This window comes from Ranitomeya imitator, chromosome 2 (genome assembly GCF_032444005.1).
Source record: "Ranitomeya imitator isolate aRanImi1 chromosome 2, aRanImi1.pri, whole genome shotgun sequence".
NCBI lineage: Eukaryota > Metazoa > Chordata > Amphibia > Anura > Dendrobatidae > Ranitomeya > Ranitomeya imitator.
The window spans coordinates 170,433,220-170,454,637 of NC_091283.1; the positions used below are offsets into that span (position 1 = coordinate 170,433,220).

Sequence of the window (21,418 nt, forward strand, 5' to 3'; positions counted from 1 at the left end):
CATCCCTGTTTTGCAAATATAACAGTACAATAAACTGTACAGGAAAGAAATATAGGCATTCATCAATTTACAAATATCAATTTAACCTACAAGAAGAGTCAACATTTCAGACTCTTGACCAGCCGATTAAATAAACACACAAATTCAAAAGTGAACATATACTGTAGATAAGTCTATTCCTCCTGGCTTACTGAAAATAGACGTCTGGTTAATTAAGATTAAATGCTGTGTCGTCACAGGTACGTCGTCAGCATTACTATCCTTTCCTCCTGAACTATTCCTGTATCCCAGGGATTTCCTGTCCAGTCTCGCAGTCCACCCGAGATCCATTACCTTCCCTTCACGCGATTTCATGTTCATCATCTCCTGCATGCCAGAGGATAAGACACTCTTCATAGTACCTGTACCGAGTCTTGAGCTTCGAACGTTGGTGAAATGTTCGCAAGGGATTCCAGTAAGGCTTCACACTGCCCCTAACAGTGATGCTTGCCTACTGCAACTTGAACTTGACCTTGGTTACTCTATTTCCCTATCTGATTAACTATCAACAAGTAGTCCCTATTTACTGGGGCTTACCCCTCTCAATATGGGCTAGTCCTGAACCTTGTTTCACTACTAGTGATGAGCGAGTATACTCATTACTCAGGTTTTCCCGAGCACGCTCTGGTGATCTCTGAGTATTTGTAAGTGCTCAGAGATTTAGTTTTGGTTGCCGCAGCTGCAAAATTTACAGCTGATAGACACATTGAATACATGTGGGGATTCCCTAGCAACCAGGCAACCCCCGCATGTACTCAGGCTGGCTAGCAGCCGTAAATCATGCAGCTGTATCAACAAAAACTAAATCTCTGAGCAGTTACAAATACTTGGAGGTCACCCGAGCGTGCTCAGGAAAACCAGAGCAACTAGTATATTCGCTCATCACTATTCACTACCTTATGTCCTAAATCTTAACCTATACCTGTTCCACACTATGCATGACAAAATATATCTGACAACGCATGACACTATTCATATTATAATATATAGCACAGCACGATTGAGGTCTTCAGGGGTAGGAATACAATAACACAGTCCACCACTCTTACACACGTGTAAGCCAGTTATAATGTTTGCAGGTCACATAGGCCAGAAGAGACCCGGAACAACGCTAGAAACCCGGGAAGACGGCGATCGATAAGTATTTTCATACATCTGCACATCATTACGTACATAATTAGGAATGTTTATGAAATAAAAATTTTGATGGGATATCTTCCTTTAGAAGTCACAAACCATGACAAATCTCAGCTTGTCCTCCGCCATGTAGACTGAAACGTGCAAGTGTTGCCAGTAACGTGAATTTTCCTGGTCTACAAATATGGAGTCTTCCACCAACGTAGGTATGTCATGGAGGTGACCAGAGGTGGGACTCTTTGTAAGTTTATCAAGAAGACAGGAAAGATCAAGATCCTGGATCCCGACATAATGTTTCAATTCACGTTATACTTGAAAGAGAATAAATTCAGAAGAACAGCGAACCTAGAGAGTATGGACAGAAAAATGAGAGAGCTGCCAGAAAACTTATTAGAACCACCCCTTATATTTGCCCTGGTTGTGACAGAATCTTGGTTGTTAGGATATTAAAAATAAGATTGTGAAACCCCCATGGGTATGAAGCCGTAATGAAAACCGTGTCATTCAGATTCCTATCAAAGTAAAACAGCCGAGAACTTCATCTTTCGTGGACGTAAAAGAATCATCCTCGCATGAAAACGAGAAGATGGCACTGACACTGAAAGTCCTGATCTTCTGGTTGGGGAATAACTTGGTCCTCGCCACCGACACATGCCCGGGTGAGTGATATAACTATAGAGATGGAGCTTCTGTAGTTGTTAAAGGGAACCTGTCACCCCGTTTTTTCAGATTGAGATATAAAAACTGTTAAATAGGGCCTGCGCTGTGCGTTACTATAGTGTATGTAGTGTACCCTGATTCCCCACCTATGCTGAGAAATACATTACCAAAGTCGCCGTTTTCGCCTATCAATCAGGCTGGTCAGGTCGGGTGGGCAAACTCGGCTTTGGGAAAATGGCCGCCGCGATCTCTTCTGCGCACGCGCGGCATCCCGCGGCCATTTTCCTGAAGCCCTGTGCAGCAGAGCACTCCATCTGCGCACGCGCGGCCCCAGGAAGATGGCCGCCCCCACCGATGAAAGGGATAACAGCGCAGATCGCGCGCTGTTTCTTCACGTGCGCGCAGGGAATTCGGAACTTGGACATGCGCACACCACTACGCCACCAACGGAAAGCTGGGGAAGAAAAGAGCGATGTCACCACGCCCACCCGACCTGACCAGCCTGATTGACAGGCGAAAACGGCGACTTTGGTAATGTATTTCTCAGCATAGGTGGGGAATCAGGGTACACTACATACACTATAGTAACGCACAGCGCAGGCCCTATTTAACAGTATTTATATCTCAATCTGAAAAAAACGGGGTGACAGGTTCCCTTTAATAAACAAAGTACAGAACTGCAACAGAAGAACAGGAAACCAAAGAATGTATAGACCCAAAAATGCTTCCTAATGAGGCCATAGAGAACATTTAACAAATAGCAAATCATACAGCTTCAATCCCCGGGGCAGATCTGCAGTGGTGTCCAGCTGCCCAGTGTTCTGTAAGGGTAATATCTGCCATTCAGTTTTGTTCGAGATCCAAAATTCTGTCTTCATTTCATAATGTATCTTATTATATTGGTATATTTTTCTGATTTGGTTAATTATATATTCTGAACTGCATGCAGTCACCACTAGGGGAGCTCATCACATTAGCTGTAGGGAGTGAATATTTGTCACTTGTCCTGGCTTCTGTGCCGGACCCTGCTCCCTTCTCTTATGGCCAGGTTCCTCTGTACTAAATTAGCTGGTTCCTTCCTGCCCCATATATTGTAGGCTTTTTAGTCCAGGAGAGGTGTCTTATCAGGACAGTGATCCAACACTGAGGTACGCCTTAACGATGGCTGTTGGGCTCACATAGATTGGCCAATTTATGCTCTGAGTACCTTCTTTTTACAGCAATTTTTCTGTAACAATACTGCAGATCCATTTTTTCCAATATTTCATATGTACATAATGTAGTGTTTACCTGTTTTCTATGGCACTAATGCAGTTCCAATTTTCTAGATTTGTTATTCTTAGCTTCCCAGAATGCAGCTATGTTTTCTCCTGGAATTTTTGTCTTGGCTGGCACCTGTACACACTAGCTTGGATATGCTGGTTAGTTTTTCTGTTTGTTCATACCATGATCTCTGCAATCAAGGTACCTGATTATTGTCTGTCTCTGCTGATACTCGCTGCACTCTGTTCTGTGTGTACTTTCACCTCTGCAAGCAAGTTACCAGATTGCCTAAACATCTATTATTCCTTTGTATAATCGCATCTCTGCAAACAAATAACCAAACTGCCTATACATCTTCTCTTTCCATGTGTATCTGCATACCAGGCTCGGCTTTATCCAGTGCTTCCTGCTCCTTTTTGCTATCTCCTGTCTTGCATACCCCACTGTCCAGGTCCTCGTTGATCTGCCTACCATCTGGCATGACACGCTCAGTTGATTCATCGCCTCTTATCAGGCTGCTCACACTGACCTACTATCTAAAAAAAATCCATCTAATAAGTATGACCGTAACAGTAAATTTTAAAGACCTGTCACTTGCAATACATATGTAATGTTTTATCAGGTGTAAATGCCCCTGTTTCCCTGAATCTGGTGTTATGTTGGGATTGCTTTTTTTTTTCTGTTTCTGCCTCTATCCATTCATGAGATTTTTCCCTCTATAAAAATGGCACCTTGCTATCCATGCGGGTGTAATCCTGAAGAATAAGCCCACATAGACGAAATGAGGGCCATAGATGCATGATTAAAAAGTCTATGGAAGCTCCACTAATGGAGGTCATCTCGGCGTCCCCTCACCCCGACGCGCGTTTCACCGCCAGCTTCTACATTTAGGTAAATGAAACGGCACAAAGCACTTCATTACTGTTAATATTACCGCGTCTCTTCCATGATAGAACACGTGATTAACATGTGGGTCAGGTCTGCATCTTTTCATTCACTCACACTGCTGTAAAAAACACATTTTTAAATGATGGCACCTATCCCAACACTTATGCTATAGTATCATCTTCTTGAGACCTTCACTGTCCAAGCTACTATAAATATGAAAAAAAAAATAGCATTCTCGTAGTCATTTATCTGTTGTATAGTATTTATATGATTTCATTTCAATAATTTGCTGCTCTCTAAGGAATTGGAATTTAATATATCATATTTTACCAAATCACGTATATTCTATTTACTTTGAGTGCCACCTCTGTGCGTCCTCTATTGTGACATCTCTGCTTATTTTAAAACCGTATTTTAATTGTTTAAATAAAAATGTTTATTGTTTTTTTTTATCATGGATCTCTTCTGTATTCGACCCACTATTTGGTTCGAATTTTGTTATATCTTATGGCCATGCAGATACCTAACTAGTATAGAGGGTTTTTTTTGCCACCCATTTTTCCAATTTTTTTTCTTACGGAATGCAATTTTTAACTTTCTTATTTGCAATACATTTTTTTATTTGTAATAGTTAGTTATTTTTACTCTACTGAATTAATTACCATTTTTTGTGTTTTTTTGGTGAGGGAGACGAGTGGTCCTATATTGAATTATATCTTTATTTATTCACAGACATAACTATAATAAAACAGAGTATGGCTATACATCAGCGTTTGGGGTCTCGGACATACAGGAATGGCTGCCATGTTTATCACCTAACTCTCCCAGTAGCCATATTGCCGTTTATAACCTGTTTGCTCACTTGTATCCCTAGAGGTGAACATTGTAGGAATTGGCGGCTCTGACAAGTTGTCCATCATCAGAGGTTGCCCCGGGCTTTCAGGACCACCAGGACATAAAGGAGACCCCGGAGCGGCTGGACTAACCGGTGACTGCTATTCCAATATTATGTCATTTTTCTTTAGAGATTTATTTGCACATTTTATTTTTTTTTACATTTGATCTATTGATTTATGAATAAAGTTTGATTTGCTGATTCCTAGGACATGCATGTGGGCTGTCATGTGGATGATCCCACCGCAATGTAACAGTCACCTTTTGCCTTATGGGATACAGGGTCACTTACATGAGATCTAAATAGGTACCCCATTATGGTGCTGGGTTTTGCCACCATGGACAGGAGGGCATGGTGTTTGTTTGTCCCCTTCCCCCACACGTTATCACCCCAGGGTCAATTCCACACGTCCTGTTTTGCTAACAGGGCAGTTTCCCAATGCCGTTCTCTCCCCCATTATCATAGGGGGTAGAACAACCACAGCTGGGATCCCAATCTACTAAGATGCCATAGTGTTCACATGGAAAGTAGGACGAGGAATTGCCGTACCTGTTGAGGGGGAGACCAGATGACCAAAGACATTTCTCCATTACCTAAAAAATGGCCGACAATGATGGTAGCTTCACATCTTCATCCTCTGAGCCTAGTTCTGAGGGTCGTATAACTCAGCAGAGTGATCGTCAGCAGATGAGCTGACTTAGTGTTCATGAAAATGTCTTGTATTTCCCAGGAACCGATGGAAAACCAGGAAAAGCCGGACCCCAGGGAGAAAAAGGTGATGTGTAACATTATCGGGGTCATCTTTAAGAGAGGTCATCTGCAACCTGTGGCTCTCCAGCTTCGGAGAAACTACAACCCCCAGCATGCCCTGATAGCCATAGGACATGCTACACATACTACAAATTGGGGCACACTGAGTACTTGTTTCAGTAATTGTTGGCCCTGTACTGCACACACAGGGGTATAGTACGGGCCCATAGCAGGTACAACATGGATCCATGACACGACCATGGGGCTGCTTGGGTTACATTACTTGTGGCCTGTGGCAACTGATATCAGAAGGTCTGAAATAAGTAATGCATGTTTAATTACCTTGGACAGGTGAAGCTGGGAAGACCGGAGCCACAGGAGAAAAGGGAGAACGTGGTGCCTCAGGAATAAAAGAAGAATATCGTGAGTAGAAACTCCTAGAAGAAGAGATTACACTGTCTGCCATAGGACACGCTGTGATTGGGGTCTAGCTTACCTGCATTGTATACAGGGGGGCTATGGTAGTCTAAAATTCTCCTCCTGCCTCATCAGATGCTCAGACACATGACCTTTTCCTCCCCATGATTTACACTGCAGTTTTGTTATGTATGAAGCTCCCCAACACTTTATTTTTGTATGTTATTCCAGGTGTCAGAAACTGTAAGGAGTTGCAAGAGCGGGGAAAAGTATTAAGTGACTGGTATACAATGTTCCCTGATGGAACGACCCCCCTGAAAGTGCTGTGTGATATGCACATGGATGGAGGGGGCTGGATCGTAAGTCAGTAGACAATTTACTTCATTTAATGATGTTAGTGTGACACTGAGCCACAACTCATTGTCACTCACAAAACCGACAGTCCAGCACACCACAGATCCAATAGGGCAGCTGAGATGTCACTCACAGTCAAAGGCCACAGTCAAATATGAAACCGTGACAGTACCCCCTCTTCTAGGGGGCCACCAGAACCCCAGGCTTCCCAGGTAACTTAGTATGAAAGACCCTGACCAGACAATTGGCCCTCACGGATTGGGCTGGAACCCAGGATCTCTCCTCTAGTCCATATTCCTTCCAATGTATGAGGTACTGGAGGGAATTTCAGACCCTCTGGGAATCCACAACCCTTTGTATCTCATACCCAAAATTGTCATTAACAGCAACCGGAGGAGACGATGGCGACACCTCCAGAGGAACAAATTCCTTCAACAGGGAAATATGGAAGACATTAGGGATGCAGAGAGATGGAGGAAGCTTCAACCTAAATGCCACCGGATTGACCACTTCCAGAACCTCATAGGGTCCGATGAATTTCGGACCTAACGTCTCCAATGGTACCTTAAGTTTAATGCATCTGGATTATAGCCAGACCCTGTCACCTACTTTAAAAACAGGAACAGCCGAATGTCTTCTATCAGCCTTCCGTTTTTGGTAAACTTGAGTAACCCCAATATTCCTTTGAACCTCCACCCCAAACATCCCCAAGGCTGTATAGCGACTTCCACCCTCGGCCACATAGAGCTTATCCTAGAAAACTCAGCAAAATGGGGATGAAAACTGTAATTACAGAAAAATGTCAAAGTTCCAGTGGATTGATTGACCCTACTGTTAAAGGTGAACTCTGCCAGAGGTAGAAATGATGACCAGTCCTCCTGCTGAGCTGCAACAAAACACCTAAGAATTTGCTCCAAAGATTGATTTGTCCTCTCAATCTGAGGCTGCCGTCATATTAGCAGTATTTGGTCAGTATTTTACATCAGTATTTGTAAGCCAAAACCAGGAGTGGAAGAAATAGAGGAAAAGTATAATAGAAACACGTCACCACTTCTGCATTTATCACCCACCCCTGGTTTTGGCTTACAAATACTGATGTAAAATACTGACCAAATACTGCTAGTGTGACGGCAGCCTGACCGCTGGTTTCAGGGCGGTAAGAAGAGGAAATGAATTCACCACAATGAATGGCTCCTGAAGATTGGGTTGGATTAGAACAGGAGCAGACATAAAATACTTTTTTTAAAGCCTCAATAGCATCCGGTGACCAAACCTTGAGATTTGCCCCCTTACATGTGAGGTCATTAAGAGGTTTAACAATTCGAGAAAACTTCTTAATGAATTTCCTATAATAGTTGGCCAATACTAGAAAATGTTGAAACACTTTTGAGGTCACCCAATTATAGATTGTACCTTCCCAAGATCTATTGTAAAAAAAATCAGCCGACAAAATGCATCCCACAAATGAAACCTCCTGAACAGAAAAAAAAACACATTTCTCAATTTTTCCTCAATATTTGAAAAACAACAGGGACATGTTCCTGGTGAGAATTCAAATTGGGCAAGAAAATTAAAATATCATCAAGGTAAATAACAACAAATCTCCCAATGTAATCAGAAAAGAACATAATAAAGTTTTGAAACGGTAGGTGCATTGGCTAACCCAAAAGGCATGACCAAATTTTCCAATAGACCCTCAGATGTTAAAAATGCTGTTTTCCACTCATCACCCTTCCGGATGCGTATCAAATTGTAAGCCCCTCTAAGGTCCAGTTTAGAAAACCATGTAGCCCTCCGCCAGCTGATTATAAAGGTCGGGGATGAGTTGAAGTGGGTATGTATTCTTAACCATGATATTGTTCAGTTGTCGGTAATCGAGGCGAGGACAGACCCAGATAAAGTATACAGGCGCGCTTTTTAGGTAATTTAGTACAGTCATAAGGACAATGGGGAGATAATATCTCTGTCTCTTTTTCTAAGAAACTTTGTAAAGGATAATTTGTGGATAAAATCCGCGCAGTAGTCCTCAGCAGTGCGGCGCCCTGTATCAGGTCCATCATCCTAGCCTCAGTAACCCAGATTCCGTCGGGTTCGCCATAGATTACCCCTAGGACAGTGTTCCCCAAGTCCGGTCCTCAAGAGCCACCAACAGGTCATGTTTTCAGGATTTCCTTAGTATTGCACAGGTGATAATTGCATCACCTGGACATGCAAGCATTCAATGACCTAGGCAATACTAAGGAAATCCTCAAAACATGACCTGTTGGTGGCTCGAGGACCATAGTTGGGGAACACTGCCCTAAGGCATCAAAAAAGGCATTAACTGAAGACAGTTCTGGGGCTTGTGGGGAAAACAAAAATGGTCAAGTCTGGGGGCCCCCTCACAATAGAGACATAACTATTCCCACCTGCTGGAAATCATCCCCTAAAGACCGGGGTCATGGGGTAAGGAGTAGCTTACAACTCCCCCTGAACACTCTAAACCAGTTTCTCTGCACACAAAAAATATCAGGGAGGGCCACTACTGGTTTGGGGGGACCAATTGAACGTGATAGGGGACAGACATTACAGTCTCCACTAGCAGTGAAGGGCTTCATAAGGCTAATTATCTGTAACCTGAACTGCGATAATCCCTGGCATTCCTTAGGCAGATCCTGTATCATTTGAGTCAAATTCGCCACCTGGTCGCGGAGCGTGTGAGCAGGCTCCATACTGCCGAACAAAAAAAAAAGTACGGTCAGTTGTAACGTGACATTGAGTCACTACTCACGGGCAAGCTGTGAGACTGGGAAATCAGGAGGTCCGACGGCACATACCAGGAGGGCTCGTAGTAGAGAGGAGTGATGCAAAGATGTGGTCAGGTAACAGTCCAGGGTCAGATGCCAGGAAGGGACTTCAAAACCAGGGATTACAACAAACCAATAGTTAAAGGCCAAGTCCGGGGTCAGATATCTGATGTTAAACAGCATCAAAAGCTGAAGGGATAATCCGAAAGAGTAGTCACAACAAAATCCAGGGTCATCAGCAAGATCAATAGTCAGACACAGAGCAAGCATACACACCTAACAATAAATCTGACGCGCCCACAGGGCAGTGGGATACTCGGTACCGGGTACGGTCGCAAAGGGGGATGTCACAGTGGCTGCGACCCTGTCCGTGACCCTGGGCATCAACGTTAAAGGGGTTTAAATGTTTAAAGTTTGTCATGACGCCACCTGTGGCGTTCGGTCAATAGGGGGGACCGATGCTGCATTGGAGGGGTCCCCTGTGGGATGTTGCGGCAGCCCAGATGTTACAGTTCCCACAGGTGAAGCGGGGTCCCCAGGGGTCCTATGTTGTGTGGCGTAGATGGCATATCTGGTGAATAAATGAGGAGACAAGTCGTAAGTCTTTACCTGGTTTTCTTGTGGGTGACAGGCCACAGTCCAGGGAATCGGCAACAGGTAAATTAGAAGTCCGGGTAGACCAGAGATAAGTGGAATCCCCTTGGCAGGTCAGGTAGGAGCCTTCCACTCTGCGCTTACTGTCTCTGAGGTCCCTGCTGCCACTAAGTGTCCTAAGCAAGGTCCTTATTCGTTCTCGTCCAGGGACAGGTACCTGTATGGCAGGCAGCTTGAACCGTGCCTACTGGGGCCCTTTCACGGTGACTGCAGGCTCCAAGGTGCTGCTGTGCCACAGGTAAATATGGGCAAAATCAATGTAATTCAATGCCCTCCAGTTCTGCTCTGTATCTTATAGTCCACAAAAGCCTCGGGCTCCCGGTACCCGGCTATTGCGCTCTGACTCCCTGGAGGCCTTCCTTGTCCCCTCCTGGAGTCCTGTATCTCCACTGTGATCCGTCCCTGTCTGTCCTCGCACACAGGCTGTCTGAACTCACTCCGCCTCCAAACCAGGATCTTTATCCAGGGAAGCTGCCCTAAAACAGGGTTCTGAGCTCCCCCTCCTGGCCTGGATTTGGAAGGTGTTATGTGTGTCAAAATCTACTGAAGGGAATCTCACTTGTCTCCAGACATAGCACTACTCTCCACGAGAGGAAGGCAGCACTACTGTGGTACCCAAACTCCTGGGGTGCCACAAATCTATAACTGACAACCTGTCGCACACAGTAAGCCAGTTAAATACCCTGAAAATCATTTGAGGATGAGAGGCACCTGAGGAAACGCCCGCAGCCAAAACCAGATTGAACAGCAGGCCTGTCAATCAAAACGCTGACAGCCCAGCACGCCCCAGGATCAGATTGCAGGAGTGGACTGTCACTCACAAAACTGACAGTCCAGCACACCACAAATCACATAGGGCGGCTGAGCTGTCACTAGGGCACAGTCAGATGTGAAACCGCGACAGTGAGGGCAACAAAGGAAACACCTAGATAGGTTAGGTCAACAAGATGAAGGCATTGTTTGGTCTCATGTAGATGGGAGGGTGCCCCATATCCAAGCCCTTCCCCTATCAGCCAGAATGGATGGTGGCTACACAGGGGTCTCTCATTCTAGAGGGCATTGAATACTTATGAATTTCATGAGCTGCCCATTGAATTAAATAGGAACTGTATAATACTTCATTTTTCCTGTGGTGGCGCTACTGGGAAATTAAACACTCGCTTTCAGGTTCGACCACAGATTACAGCCGATCACTGACCATATAATACATAAGAATTCTGATCGGAGCGTGGGAAGGACAAAGGGCAGCAACGAATGAAGGACTGGAGAAGGCGGACAGTGATAAGGAGAGGTGTAGAGAAGATTTAAGAATGATGACACTTTCTCAATTGCTGATCTTTCCTCTTCTATTCCAGGTTTTCCAGAGGTGCTCAGATGGTTTGGTGGATTTCTTTCGTGATTGGAATTCATACAAGATTGGATTTGGGAACCGCATGAATGAGTTCTGGTTGGGGAATGAAAATCTTTACAGAATTACATCCTCAGGTAACGCTGTGCTACTGAGGGGAGGAGAGTGTATATTTATATATACACTATATGGAGAAAAGTATGTCTGGGCATTGTGCTTGGTGAAGTAAGGCATGCAGCTGCATGACCATGAAGCTCCTGAAGGGGCTGCAGTATTTGTGCTGCTGTTGATCCCAGAGGAGGTCTGGACTCTACAGTTATGGAGTTAGCAGAGGATTGGTGACTTTTCTGCCCTCTACTCCTCAGCACTCGGCCCCCCGCTCTGTAACATTACAGGGTCTCCACTTTGCCGCTGAGTTGCTGCGGTTCCTTCCACTTCTCAATAATAACACTCACAGGTGATGGAGGAAGATTTAGAAGTGCCATGAACGGACTTGTTGCCCCGGTAGCTCCTATTACAGGACCGGTATCAGTGAGCTCTGCACCACCCGCCATTGGGTCACATGTTCGCAAAGGGTAAAGTTACATTCAGATGGAATGTGGCAATGGTCTTTCTGGTATCAGTTGCGGCCCCTGCCTGTACAGGTTGCAGCCAGCAAGAGGCGCCCTCTGAGAACGTTGCACTCTATTACATGGGTAATATCTGTGTATTCATGTATTTCAGGCTCCTGGACGCTGCGGATCGATTTTCAGGACCTGGAATATAATAAATATTTTGCCGCATATGAATCATTCGCGGTTCTTGAAGAGTCGCAAAAGTACAAATTATTGTTGGGCCACTTCACAAGTGGCAATGCAGGTGAGAGACCCGGGCCGTATACGTGGCCTCTATATCATGCAGGAGCACTTCACATGGCGCTGCTCAGATGCGGAGATATGGGGTGCTGTGTGGTGGTGCATCCTCGCACAGTCGAGCTGCTCCTATGTCTGTCTGCGTCTCGTTGTTTTGTTATCCTGAAAAAGAGAGTGATTGGTGACCACATAGACAGATGTGAGACAGTGTGAAGACCCCACCAGACAGCACCTCATATCCTCACCTGGACCCCTGTAACTGTGATGTGGATGTGCTGGAAATCAGGGTCAGGATTGACCTTAGTCTTTGCCGAAAGTGTTGGCACCCCTGAAACTGTTCCACAATATTAACTATTTCTCCCAGAAAATATTATAATTACACATGCTGTGTTGTACGCATTTATTTCCTTCGTGTTTATTGGAACAACACACAAAAAAAAGGCAAATTGGACATAATTTCACACAAAACGCCAAAAATGGGCCAGACAAAATTTTTGGCACCCTCTTCTTCACCCCTTTGCTACCTATGACGTATAGATACGCCATAGGTTGCCTCCCTTTCTATGATGCGGGCTCCGGCGCTGAGTCCGCATCTTTTCAGGCACATGACAGCTGATTTGATCAGCTGACATATGCTCCCAATAGCCGTGGGTGGAATCACGATTCACCCGCTGCTGTTAACATATTAAATGCCGCTGTCAATCTCTGTCACCAGCATTTAATTTGCATTTACCGTAAGCACATCACATGATCGCAGGGCGCCGATGGGTTGGCATGACAGCCTTGCTATATGTAGCACAAGCAATTGGATGATTGCAGCTTTAAGTCTCCCAAGACAACTATTGAAGCCAGTAAAAAGTGTAAAAAAATATATATAAAAAAAAAATATGAAAGTTCAGATCACCCCCCTTTTGCCCCATTCAAAATAAATAAATAAAAATAAATGCAAAAAAAAGAAACAATTTTAGTATCGCTGCATTCAGAATCATACGTCGAGGGAGATGAGCTACGGCGCCATGGGTTGTAAACGTCTTTATTATGTTGCACAATGTGGAGAAAGGAGCATCAAGATCTCTGGAGATGGATTTGTAACCTTGACATTTTTGATATTGTTCAACAATGTTGTTTCTCAAGTCCTCAGACAGTTCTCTTCTCCTCTTTCTGTTCTCCATTTTTAGTCTGGCACACTCGACACACAATGCAAAGAGTGGGCTGACTTGTCCCATTTTTTATCTGTTTTCAGATGTGCTTTTCATATTGCCCATACCTGTTAGTTGCTACAGGTGAGTTTGAACGATCATCACATGCTTGAAACAAAGTTGCTTACACAGATTTTTGGAAGGGAGCCAACAATTTTGTCAGGCCTGTTTTGTGCGAAATTATATCCAATTTGCCTTTTTTTCTGTTGTACCAGTACACACAAAGTAAAAAAACATGTGTATAACAAAACATGTGAAATTGCAATCATTTTCCGGGAGGAATACTTCATTTTCTGGAACAATTTCAAAGATGCCAATACTTTCAACCTTGACTTTAAATGGGCTGTTCCTGATGATCTGGCACCTTGAGACATATGGGCAGGGGCAGACATACCGCCTGTGCAGCCGATGCAACTGCATCGGGCCCCAGAGGTGGAGGGGGCTCCTGTAGGCAGGGGCATACTGCCCATAGCGGCAGCGTATGCAGCCACTATGGGGCCACTGAGTCAAGATTACGGGTGGGAGTGAGAAGGGCCCGGTCTCATGCAGCACCAGGCCCCTGTCACTCCCTCTCATAATTATGCAAATACCTAGCGCCGAAGAGGGGAGAGAGGTGCGCGGCGAGCAGGGGTTAAAAAAGGGGCATGTCACGCAGGGAGAGACACTGTCCAATTAATGCTTTCCCCACCAGACTGATGAGAGTGCTCACTGGCTGCTGTCTCTATCCTCCTGCATGGCGCGTCCCAAAGGTGAGTGCTCACCTGTAGTCAGGGGTGTCTTCTGCTCCCTCCACTGTTTCATTCCCAGCAGCATCTCCTCACAGAGAAGATGTCGGGGTGGAGGCTCACTGCACAGGACTGCATGAGACAGCACAGCAGCAGCAGGGGACTGATACCAGTCCTCTCTCCTGTGTCCCCATCCTCCACAGTGTGTTCTGCAGCCCTCTCCAGCTGATCCCTGAATTATGTGGCCGACCTCTTCCAGGACTCATCGGAACACCTGATACCATAGATTAGTATATGTGTGTTTGTACATATTTGTGTATGTACATAATGTATATGTGTGTATCTATGTGTCTGTGTATGTGTGTATTTGTGTCTGTATCTGTGTGTATATATGTATGTGTGTACATCTGTGTATGTGTGTGTATATATGTGTGTATCCATCTGTATGTGTGTATGCAGGGCCGGCGTCAGCACCCGGGCAAGTGCCGGGGCCCTGAGCAGGCAGGGGGCCCACTCGCCGTCGGGGACACTGGCGCACTATAGTGCCAGCCCCGCGAGTGGACCCTCGCCTGCTTCGGACCACGGCACTTGCGATACTTACCTCTCCCGGTTCCAGCGCTGCAGCGTCTTCCATCCTCTGACAGTGTCGTTCAGGTCAGAGGGCGCGATGACGTCACCAGTGTGCGCCCTCTGCCTGAGCAGTCGCAGCACAGAGAGCAGGAAGACGCCGACGTTGAGGAGTCCAGAGCAGCGGCAAGCAACGAGAGGTGAGTATTTTATTTTTTTTTTTATATTTGGAGCAATACATGGGGACCATTAGAAGGGGCCCATATATGGAGCATTATATGTGGCTAATTCTATATGGAGTATCTTATGGGGCCAATAATATAGGGAGCATTATATGGGGCCAATTTAATATGGAGCATCTTATGGGGCCAATTCAATATGGAGCAGTACATGGGTCCAATAATATATGAAGCATCTTATGGTACTAATAATATATGGAGCATTTTATATGGCCAATTATATATGGAGCATTATATGGGGCCCATTATACATGGAGCATCTTATGGGGCCAATTATTTTTGGAGCATTATATGGGACCCATTCTGTATGGAGCAATATTTGGGACTCAGTATACTGTATGGGGTCGATCATATACTGTATGGAGTATTATATGAGGCCCATTATATATGGAGCAATAGATGGGGCCCATCATATATGGAGAATTATATGTAGCTCACTATACTGTATGGAGCATTATATGGGGTCAATTCCGTATGGAGCAATATATGCGGCTCATTCTGTATGGAGTAATCTGTGGTGCCCATTATACTGTATGGAGCATTATATGAGGCTCATTATTCTGTATGGAGCATAATATTGGGCTCATTATTCTGTTTGGAGCAATATATGGGGCTCATTATTCTGTATAGAGGACTATGTGGTGCCAATTATACTGTATGGAGCACTATATGGGACCATTATACTGTATGGGGCTCATTATTCTGTTTGGAGCAATATATGGGGCTCATTATTCTGTATAGAGGACTATGTGGTGCCAATTATACTGTATGGAGCACTATATGGGGCCATTATACTGTATGGGGCTCATTCTATTTGGAGCAATATATGGGGCTCATTATTCTGTATAGAGGACTATACTGTCCGGTTTCTGAGCTAATGTAGAATGCACAATAGATATCACTCGTGTAATGTAAGAAGTAAGTGAAATCTTTGGCATTGTACTATACCTATATTTCTCTGCCGTATCTGTGCATTATGAATTGTGGTATGTGTTAAAGGGTCCCACCGGGACTCTTTCGCCCAGGGCCCATGAAAACCTGGAGCCGGTCCTGTGTGTATGTATGTTCGTTATATGTGTATGTATGTACGGTATATGTGTTTGTGTATGTACGGTATATGTGTGTGTATATATATGTGTATATATATAAATATATATATATTGTATACCTGTGTGTACGGTATGTGTATACTATGTGTATATAAGTGTATGTGTGTATGGTATGTGTGTGTATGAATAGAGCAGATATGAGATCATACAGATACCAGACATATAAAGTAATATAATATATACATTGTCGGGCTCTGCCGGTTCCAGCAGTAATCACATAACCACAAGGAGGCGCTTCGCACACTTGCTGTCATGTGCCAACTAAAGAGTCAGCCACGTCTGCAGTGTTCTGTTCACTGACAACCGACATTAGTTGTCACCTGACTGTAAAGGTACCGTTACACTAAACGACTTACCAACGATCACGACCAGCGATACGACCTGGCCGTGATCGTTGGTAAGTCGTTGTGTGGTTGCTGGGGAGCTGTCACACAGACAGCTCTCTCCAGCGACCAACGATCAGGGGAAAGACTTCGGCATCGTTGAAACTTTCCCTGCACTGTGTCAGCACCGGTCGTAAAGCAGCGGTGATGTCACCGTAGTCAAAAGCTTTGCTTTACGGCCGGCCGGCGCTGACACAGTGCAGGGAAAGCTCTCGGCAGCAGCGTGTGTATTAGCAGCGCTCCTGCCAAAAGCAGTTTTAACCCTGTGGACACCGGGGGACGTGACAGACATCGGAATGTGAGTATGTACTGTTTGTTTTTTTAACTTTTACAATGGTAACCAGGGTAAATATCGGGTTACTAAGCGCAGCCCTGCACTTAGTAACCCGATATTTACCCTGGTTACCAGTGAACACATCGCTGGATCGGCGTCACACACGCCTGATCGTTGGTCACTGTCATGCTTAACGATTTCGTTAACGATATCGTTGCTACGTCACAAAAAGCAACGATATCGTTAACGAAATCATTATGTGTGAAGGTACCTTTAGTCTGACTGCACTGGAGCCAGCAGAACCGCATGCTAACGGATATATATTTGCAATGTTCAGAGATAAAAATCCCGGCGCCAGTCAGCATGTAAACATTCCCTGGAAGGATGAGTAGCCATCCCATACGTAGAGCTACAGCGGCTGATGGAACGGTGTTTGGTGCTCTGCATAAAGTGCTTACATGTACAATAGTGAAGAGAAACATTTTTTTTTGCTATGGTGCTCTATGATTGCTACGTACGCCCCTTCTTGCAGGGCAGTAATAATGAGGGTGATCTGGCTTGTTTGCCAGAGCCCAAGGCTCCAGGGGTCTCATTGCCAGATTGCCCTCATCATAAGCAGTGTACCGCACAGGGAGGGGGACACAGACACATTTCTTGCACAGGGGCCCCAAGCTGTCAGTGCCCACCTCTGCTTATGGGTGTATGGTAGGCGCCAATGAAGGTGCTATACCTGACACCAGAAGATAATGTGGGACCTGAAAATCCAGATAGGAAGTTATGTGAAGTTTTGGATGTAACACCCAGGTGTAGCGCAGACCTATGTGATAGGAATCTATGGTGCTGCGGCAAGTTTGGTTACTAAGAGGCCTAATTATTTACATTTTTCTGAATTTCCAGGGGACTCCATGACTTACCACAATAATTCAATGTTTTCCACCAAGGACCAGGACAATGATTCCAGCACAAGGGACTGCGCAGTAAACTACATGGGAGGCTGGTGGTACAACGCTTGTTTCTTCTCTAATCTGAATGGACTTTACCTCCACGGCTCATACAACAGCACCACGATTAATGGCGTCACCTGGAAGACTGGGAAAGGCTTTAAATATTCCTACAAACTTACCGAAATGAAGATCAGGCCCAACGAGTGAGGAACGTAGACAGACGTCTCATGTATCTACTCATTCTGAGCCCAGAACATAAACACGCGGCCGCCATCTATATAATAGACGGGCGCGATGTACAAATCATCTGCTCAATGTGTAACCTGACAACAATAAAATATATTCCTGCAGTGGCTTTTATACTATTTTGTATGGATTTTGCTGTTACCAACATAACTGCTGCTACATGGCTCAGCGCCGGACCTCTGTATTTATCTATTTATTATCTATCTAATATCTATCATCTATTTATCTATCTCATACCTATTCATCTATTATCTATCTAAAAAAAAAAGAAGAAAACCAGGAGAAAACCTGGCACTGCTCATCACCTGCCCAATGCAATTCCAACAGTGAAACATGGTGGTGGCAGCATCATGCTATGGGGGTGTTTTTCAGCTGCAGGGACAGGACTGGATGTCATTGAAGGAAACATGAATGCAGCCAAGTACAGAAATATCCTGGATGAAAACCTCTTCCAGAGTGCTCTGGACCTCAGACTTGGCCGAAGGTTCACCTTCCAACAAGACAATGACCCTAAGCACACAGCTAAAATAACAAAGGAGTGGCTTCACAACAACTCTGTGACCATTCTTGACTGGCCCAACCAGAGCCCTGACCTAAACCCAACTGAGCATCTCTGGAGAGACCTGAAAATGGCCGTCCACCAACGTTCACCATCCAACCTGACGTAACTGGAGAGGATCTGCAAGGAAGAATGGCAGAGGATCCCCAAATCCAGGTGTGAAAACTTGTTGCATCATTCCCAAGAAGACTCATGGCTGTACTAGCTCAAAAGGTGCTTCTGCTCAATACTGAGCAAAGGGTCTGAATACTTATGACCATGTGATATTTCAGATTTTCTTTTTTAATACATTTACAAAAATTCCTACATTTCTGTTTTTTTTTCAGTCAAGATGGGGTGCAGAGTGTACATTAATGAGAAAAAAAATGAACTTTTTTGAATTTACCAAATGGCTGCAAAGAAACAAAGAGTGAAACATTTAAAGGGGTCTGAATACTTTCTGTACCCACTGTATATGGACCCTATATTCTGTATATTTTCATTGTTTTTTTCCTCAGGGCAAAAAGGATGTACAGGAGATGTTGCAAAGATCGGACCACCAGGACCAAAAGGTGATTATCACTGTCTGCCTAATGACCCAGAGAGAGTGCATGGGTCCAACAATTATTATAAGAATATAATTCACTGTTATCCTAATACATTTATTTGATAATTTAATCTGTAGAAGAGAAAGGAGAATCTGTAAAGCCTGAGGAAGGACCATCCGGTTAGTGGAAACTGGTAACTACTTGTATTATGTGTCAGCAGATCCGGGGTAGACACAACTATTTTATGTAGACTACCGTCTATGTGTGTCTTGTACTGATCCTGATTTACATCCTGTATTATATTCCAGAGCTGCACTCACTATTCTGCTGGTGCAGTCACTGTGTTCATACATTACATTACTGATCCTGTACTGATCCTGAGTTACATCCTGTATTATACCCCAGAGCTGCACTCACTATTCTGCTGGTGCTGTCACTGTGTTCATACATTACATTACTGATCCTGTATTGATCCTGAGTTACATCCTGTATTATACTCCAGAGCTGCACTCACTATTCTGCTGGTGCAGTCACTGTGTACATACATTACTGATCCTGAGTTACATCCTGTATTATACCCCAGAGCTGCGCTCACTATTCTGCTGGTGCAGTCACTGTGTACATACATTACATTATTGATCATGTACTGATCCTGAGTTACATCCTGTATTATACTCCAGAGCTGCACTTACTATTCTGCTGGTGCAGTCGCTGTATACATACATTACATTACTGATCCTGAGTTACATCCTGTATTATACTCCAGAGCTGCACTCACTTTGGCGGAACCCTAGGCTATCACTTTCCCCCAGATTATCCCTGATGGTGGGGATGCAGTGGCCTCATATCTTTCTATGCTCCTATATGAACGCCTATCTGTTATCTCCCCCATCCAAGGAGGAATGGGACAAAGGCATATGGAATAACACAAACCAAACAGACAAGAATAAAAGGAAAATTACAATCATACCAATACTAATACACTCACAAAAACACAGAGTGGGAATCAAGGGAGGAGTAGGTTGGACAAACCAAATGGGAAGAGGATAAGGAGGGACAAACACAAACCAAATCACTCAGAAATCTCCTGAAAACTACTCCAATTGCCTGCTCTTAACTCTGAACTTTCCTTCAACTCCAAACTAAGGAGTGGTAACTATCACTGGCAAAAAAGCAAAGAGTAGGGTTCTTAAATCTGCAGGAAGTAGCCAACTCAGAACAACTGATACACTAAGACAAAGTACTCCAGGAGTCCTACTAAGCAAACACACCTAAGTATATCCCATACACAGGGCCATGAAGCAATATACCAAATAGAACACCAAAGGAATCTTCACATACGGCCAATAGAGTAAAATATAATCTTTATTAATAATACTAAAAGACAAATCTATCAGTAACAGGTACAAAATCACAGGCACAGGTAACAGTAGGTGGGAAACCCCAGGTAATGACTCCAAATTTAGCAGAACAGGGTATATAGTAATAACTCACAGAAAGTGTAATGTGACACTTAACGCAAATACCATGTCTAACAGCTGTGTAGCCATGCACATAAAGGCACAAGACATAAAATACAAATGTAGAAACAATCAATGTTGTAACATATTTACCAAGGAGCACTCCTGGGGACCCACCACACCCGACGCGCGTTTCGCAAGGAAATGCTTCGTCCAGGGGTGGTTGGGTACTGGCCAGCTATGGTAATATATTCCCTATGAACCAATGAGACAAGCGTCCTAATCAAATGGATAATAGATACCTGTTGTGCAAAGAACGCACATGTACACATGGGACGCCAGGATACCGGAAGTTGGTCGCCGCTATAGCGTAATTACATGCCACTATCACAACCGCCCAGAAATGCGGCCACCGAGTAGCAACAAAGATGGGACGCCAACGTCATATCCGGTGCGCCCTCCATAGTCAACAGTACGCAACACCTAGTGACTACACACCATCGGCGAGACTGCGCATGACCGGAAATGCCCACGTAGTACAGCATCCCAGTCGCGCAGAAATCATAGGGTAAAGCAACCGATGATGTCATATCCGGTGCGCGCCCTATGTTCAGTTAATGCGACTCCTTAGAACTACTACATGCTGGGTTAAAATGCGCATGACCCAAACGAGACACCAATGCGCAACAGTAAAACCGCGGTTACTCATGAGCCGTAATAAGCAACGTAAAAAGTGCGTAAAGTGATTAAAGTGCGTAAGTGCAATAGGATGGGAACAAAACCTATAAAGGAAGAGTATTAAGGCATATACAACAAAACACAAAAGTATATATATAGATATATGGACACATATAATATCCATATAATATAATATGCAAGAAAACATAAATACATATATTTATTTGTAAGAGAGAGTATATACAACACATATAGTGCAAACAGTGCATGGACACACAACCGCACGACAGAGGGTAGATTCAAAGGAGCCAACAGCGACGAATATCACATAAGTCCAGTACTTGACGATCCACTGTAGATGACATATCCCGGTATTGAAAAATCCTTCAAGGGAAACAAAAATAAACAAAGGAATTAAAAATAACAAGAACCATAAAAACAAATAAAACCAAGCTAAAAAGCCAGA

General features: G+C 44.3%; 1 protein-coding gene across 1 annotated transcript; it reads left to right on the top strand.

Moving 5' to 3' along the window:
• The first annotated feature begins 1,660 nt into the window (after nucleotides 1–1,660).
• On the top strand, nucleotides 1,661–17,842 carry LOC138662398 (ficolin-1-like). Its single transcript, XM_069747956.1, has 8 exons — nucleotides 1,661–1,835; nucleotides 4,862–4,975; nucleotides 5,613–5,657; nucleotides 5,984–6,055; nucleotides 6,281–6,408; nucleotides 11,199–11,328; nucleotides 11,915–12,049; nucleotides 17,436–17,842. The coding sequence occupies exons 1-8, from the start codon at nucleotides 1,763–1,765 to the stop codon at nucleotides 17,687–17,689; spliced, it is 951 nt and encodes a 316-aa protein (XP_069604057.1). The 5' UTR covers nucleotides 1,661–1,762; the 3' UTR covers nucleotides 17,690–17,842.
• Nucleotides 17,843–21,418: the final 3,576 nt, after the last annotated feature.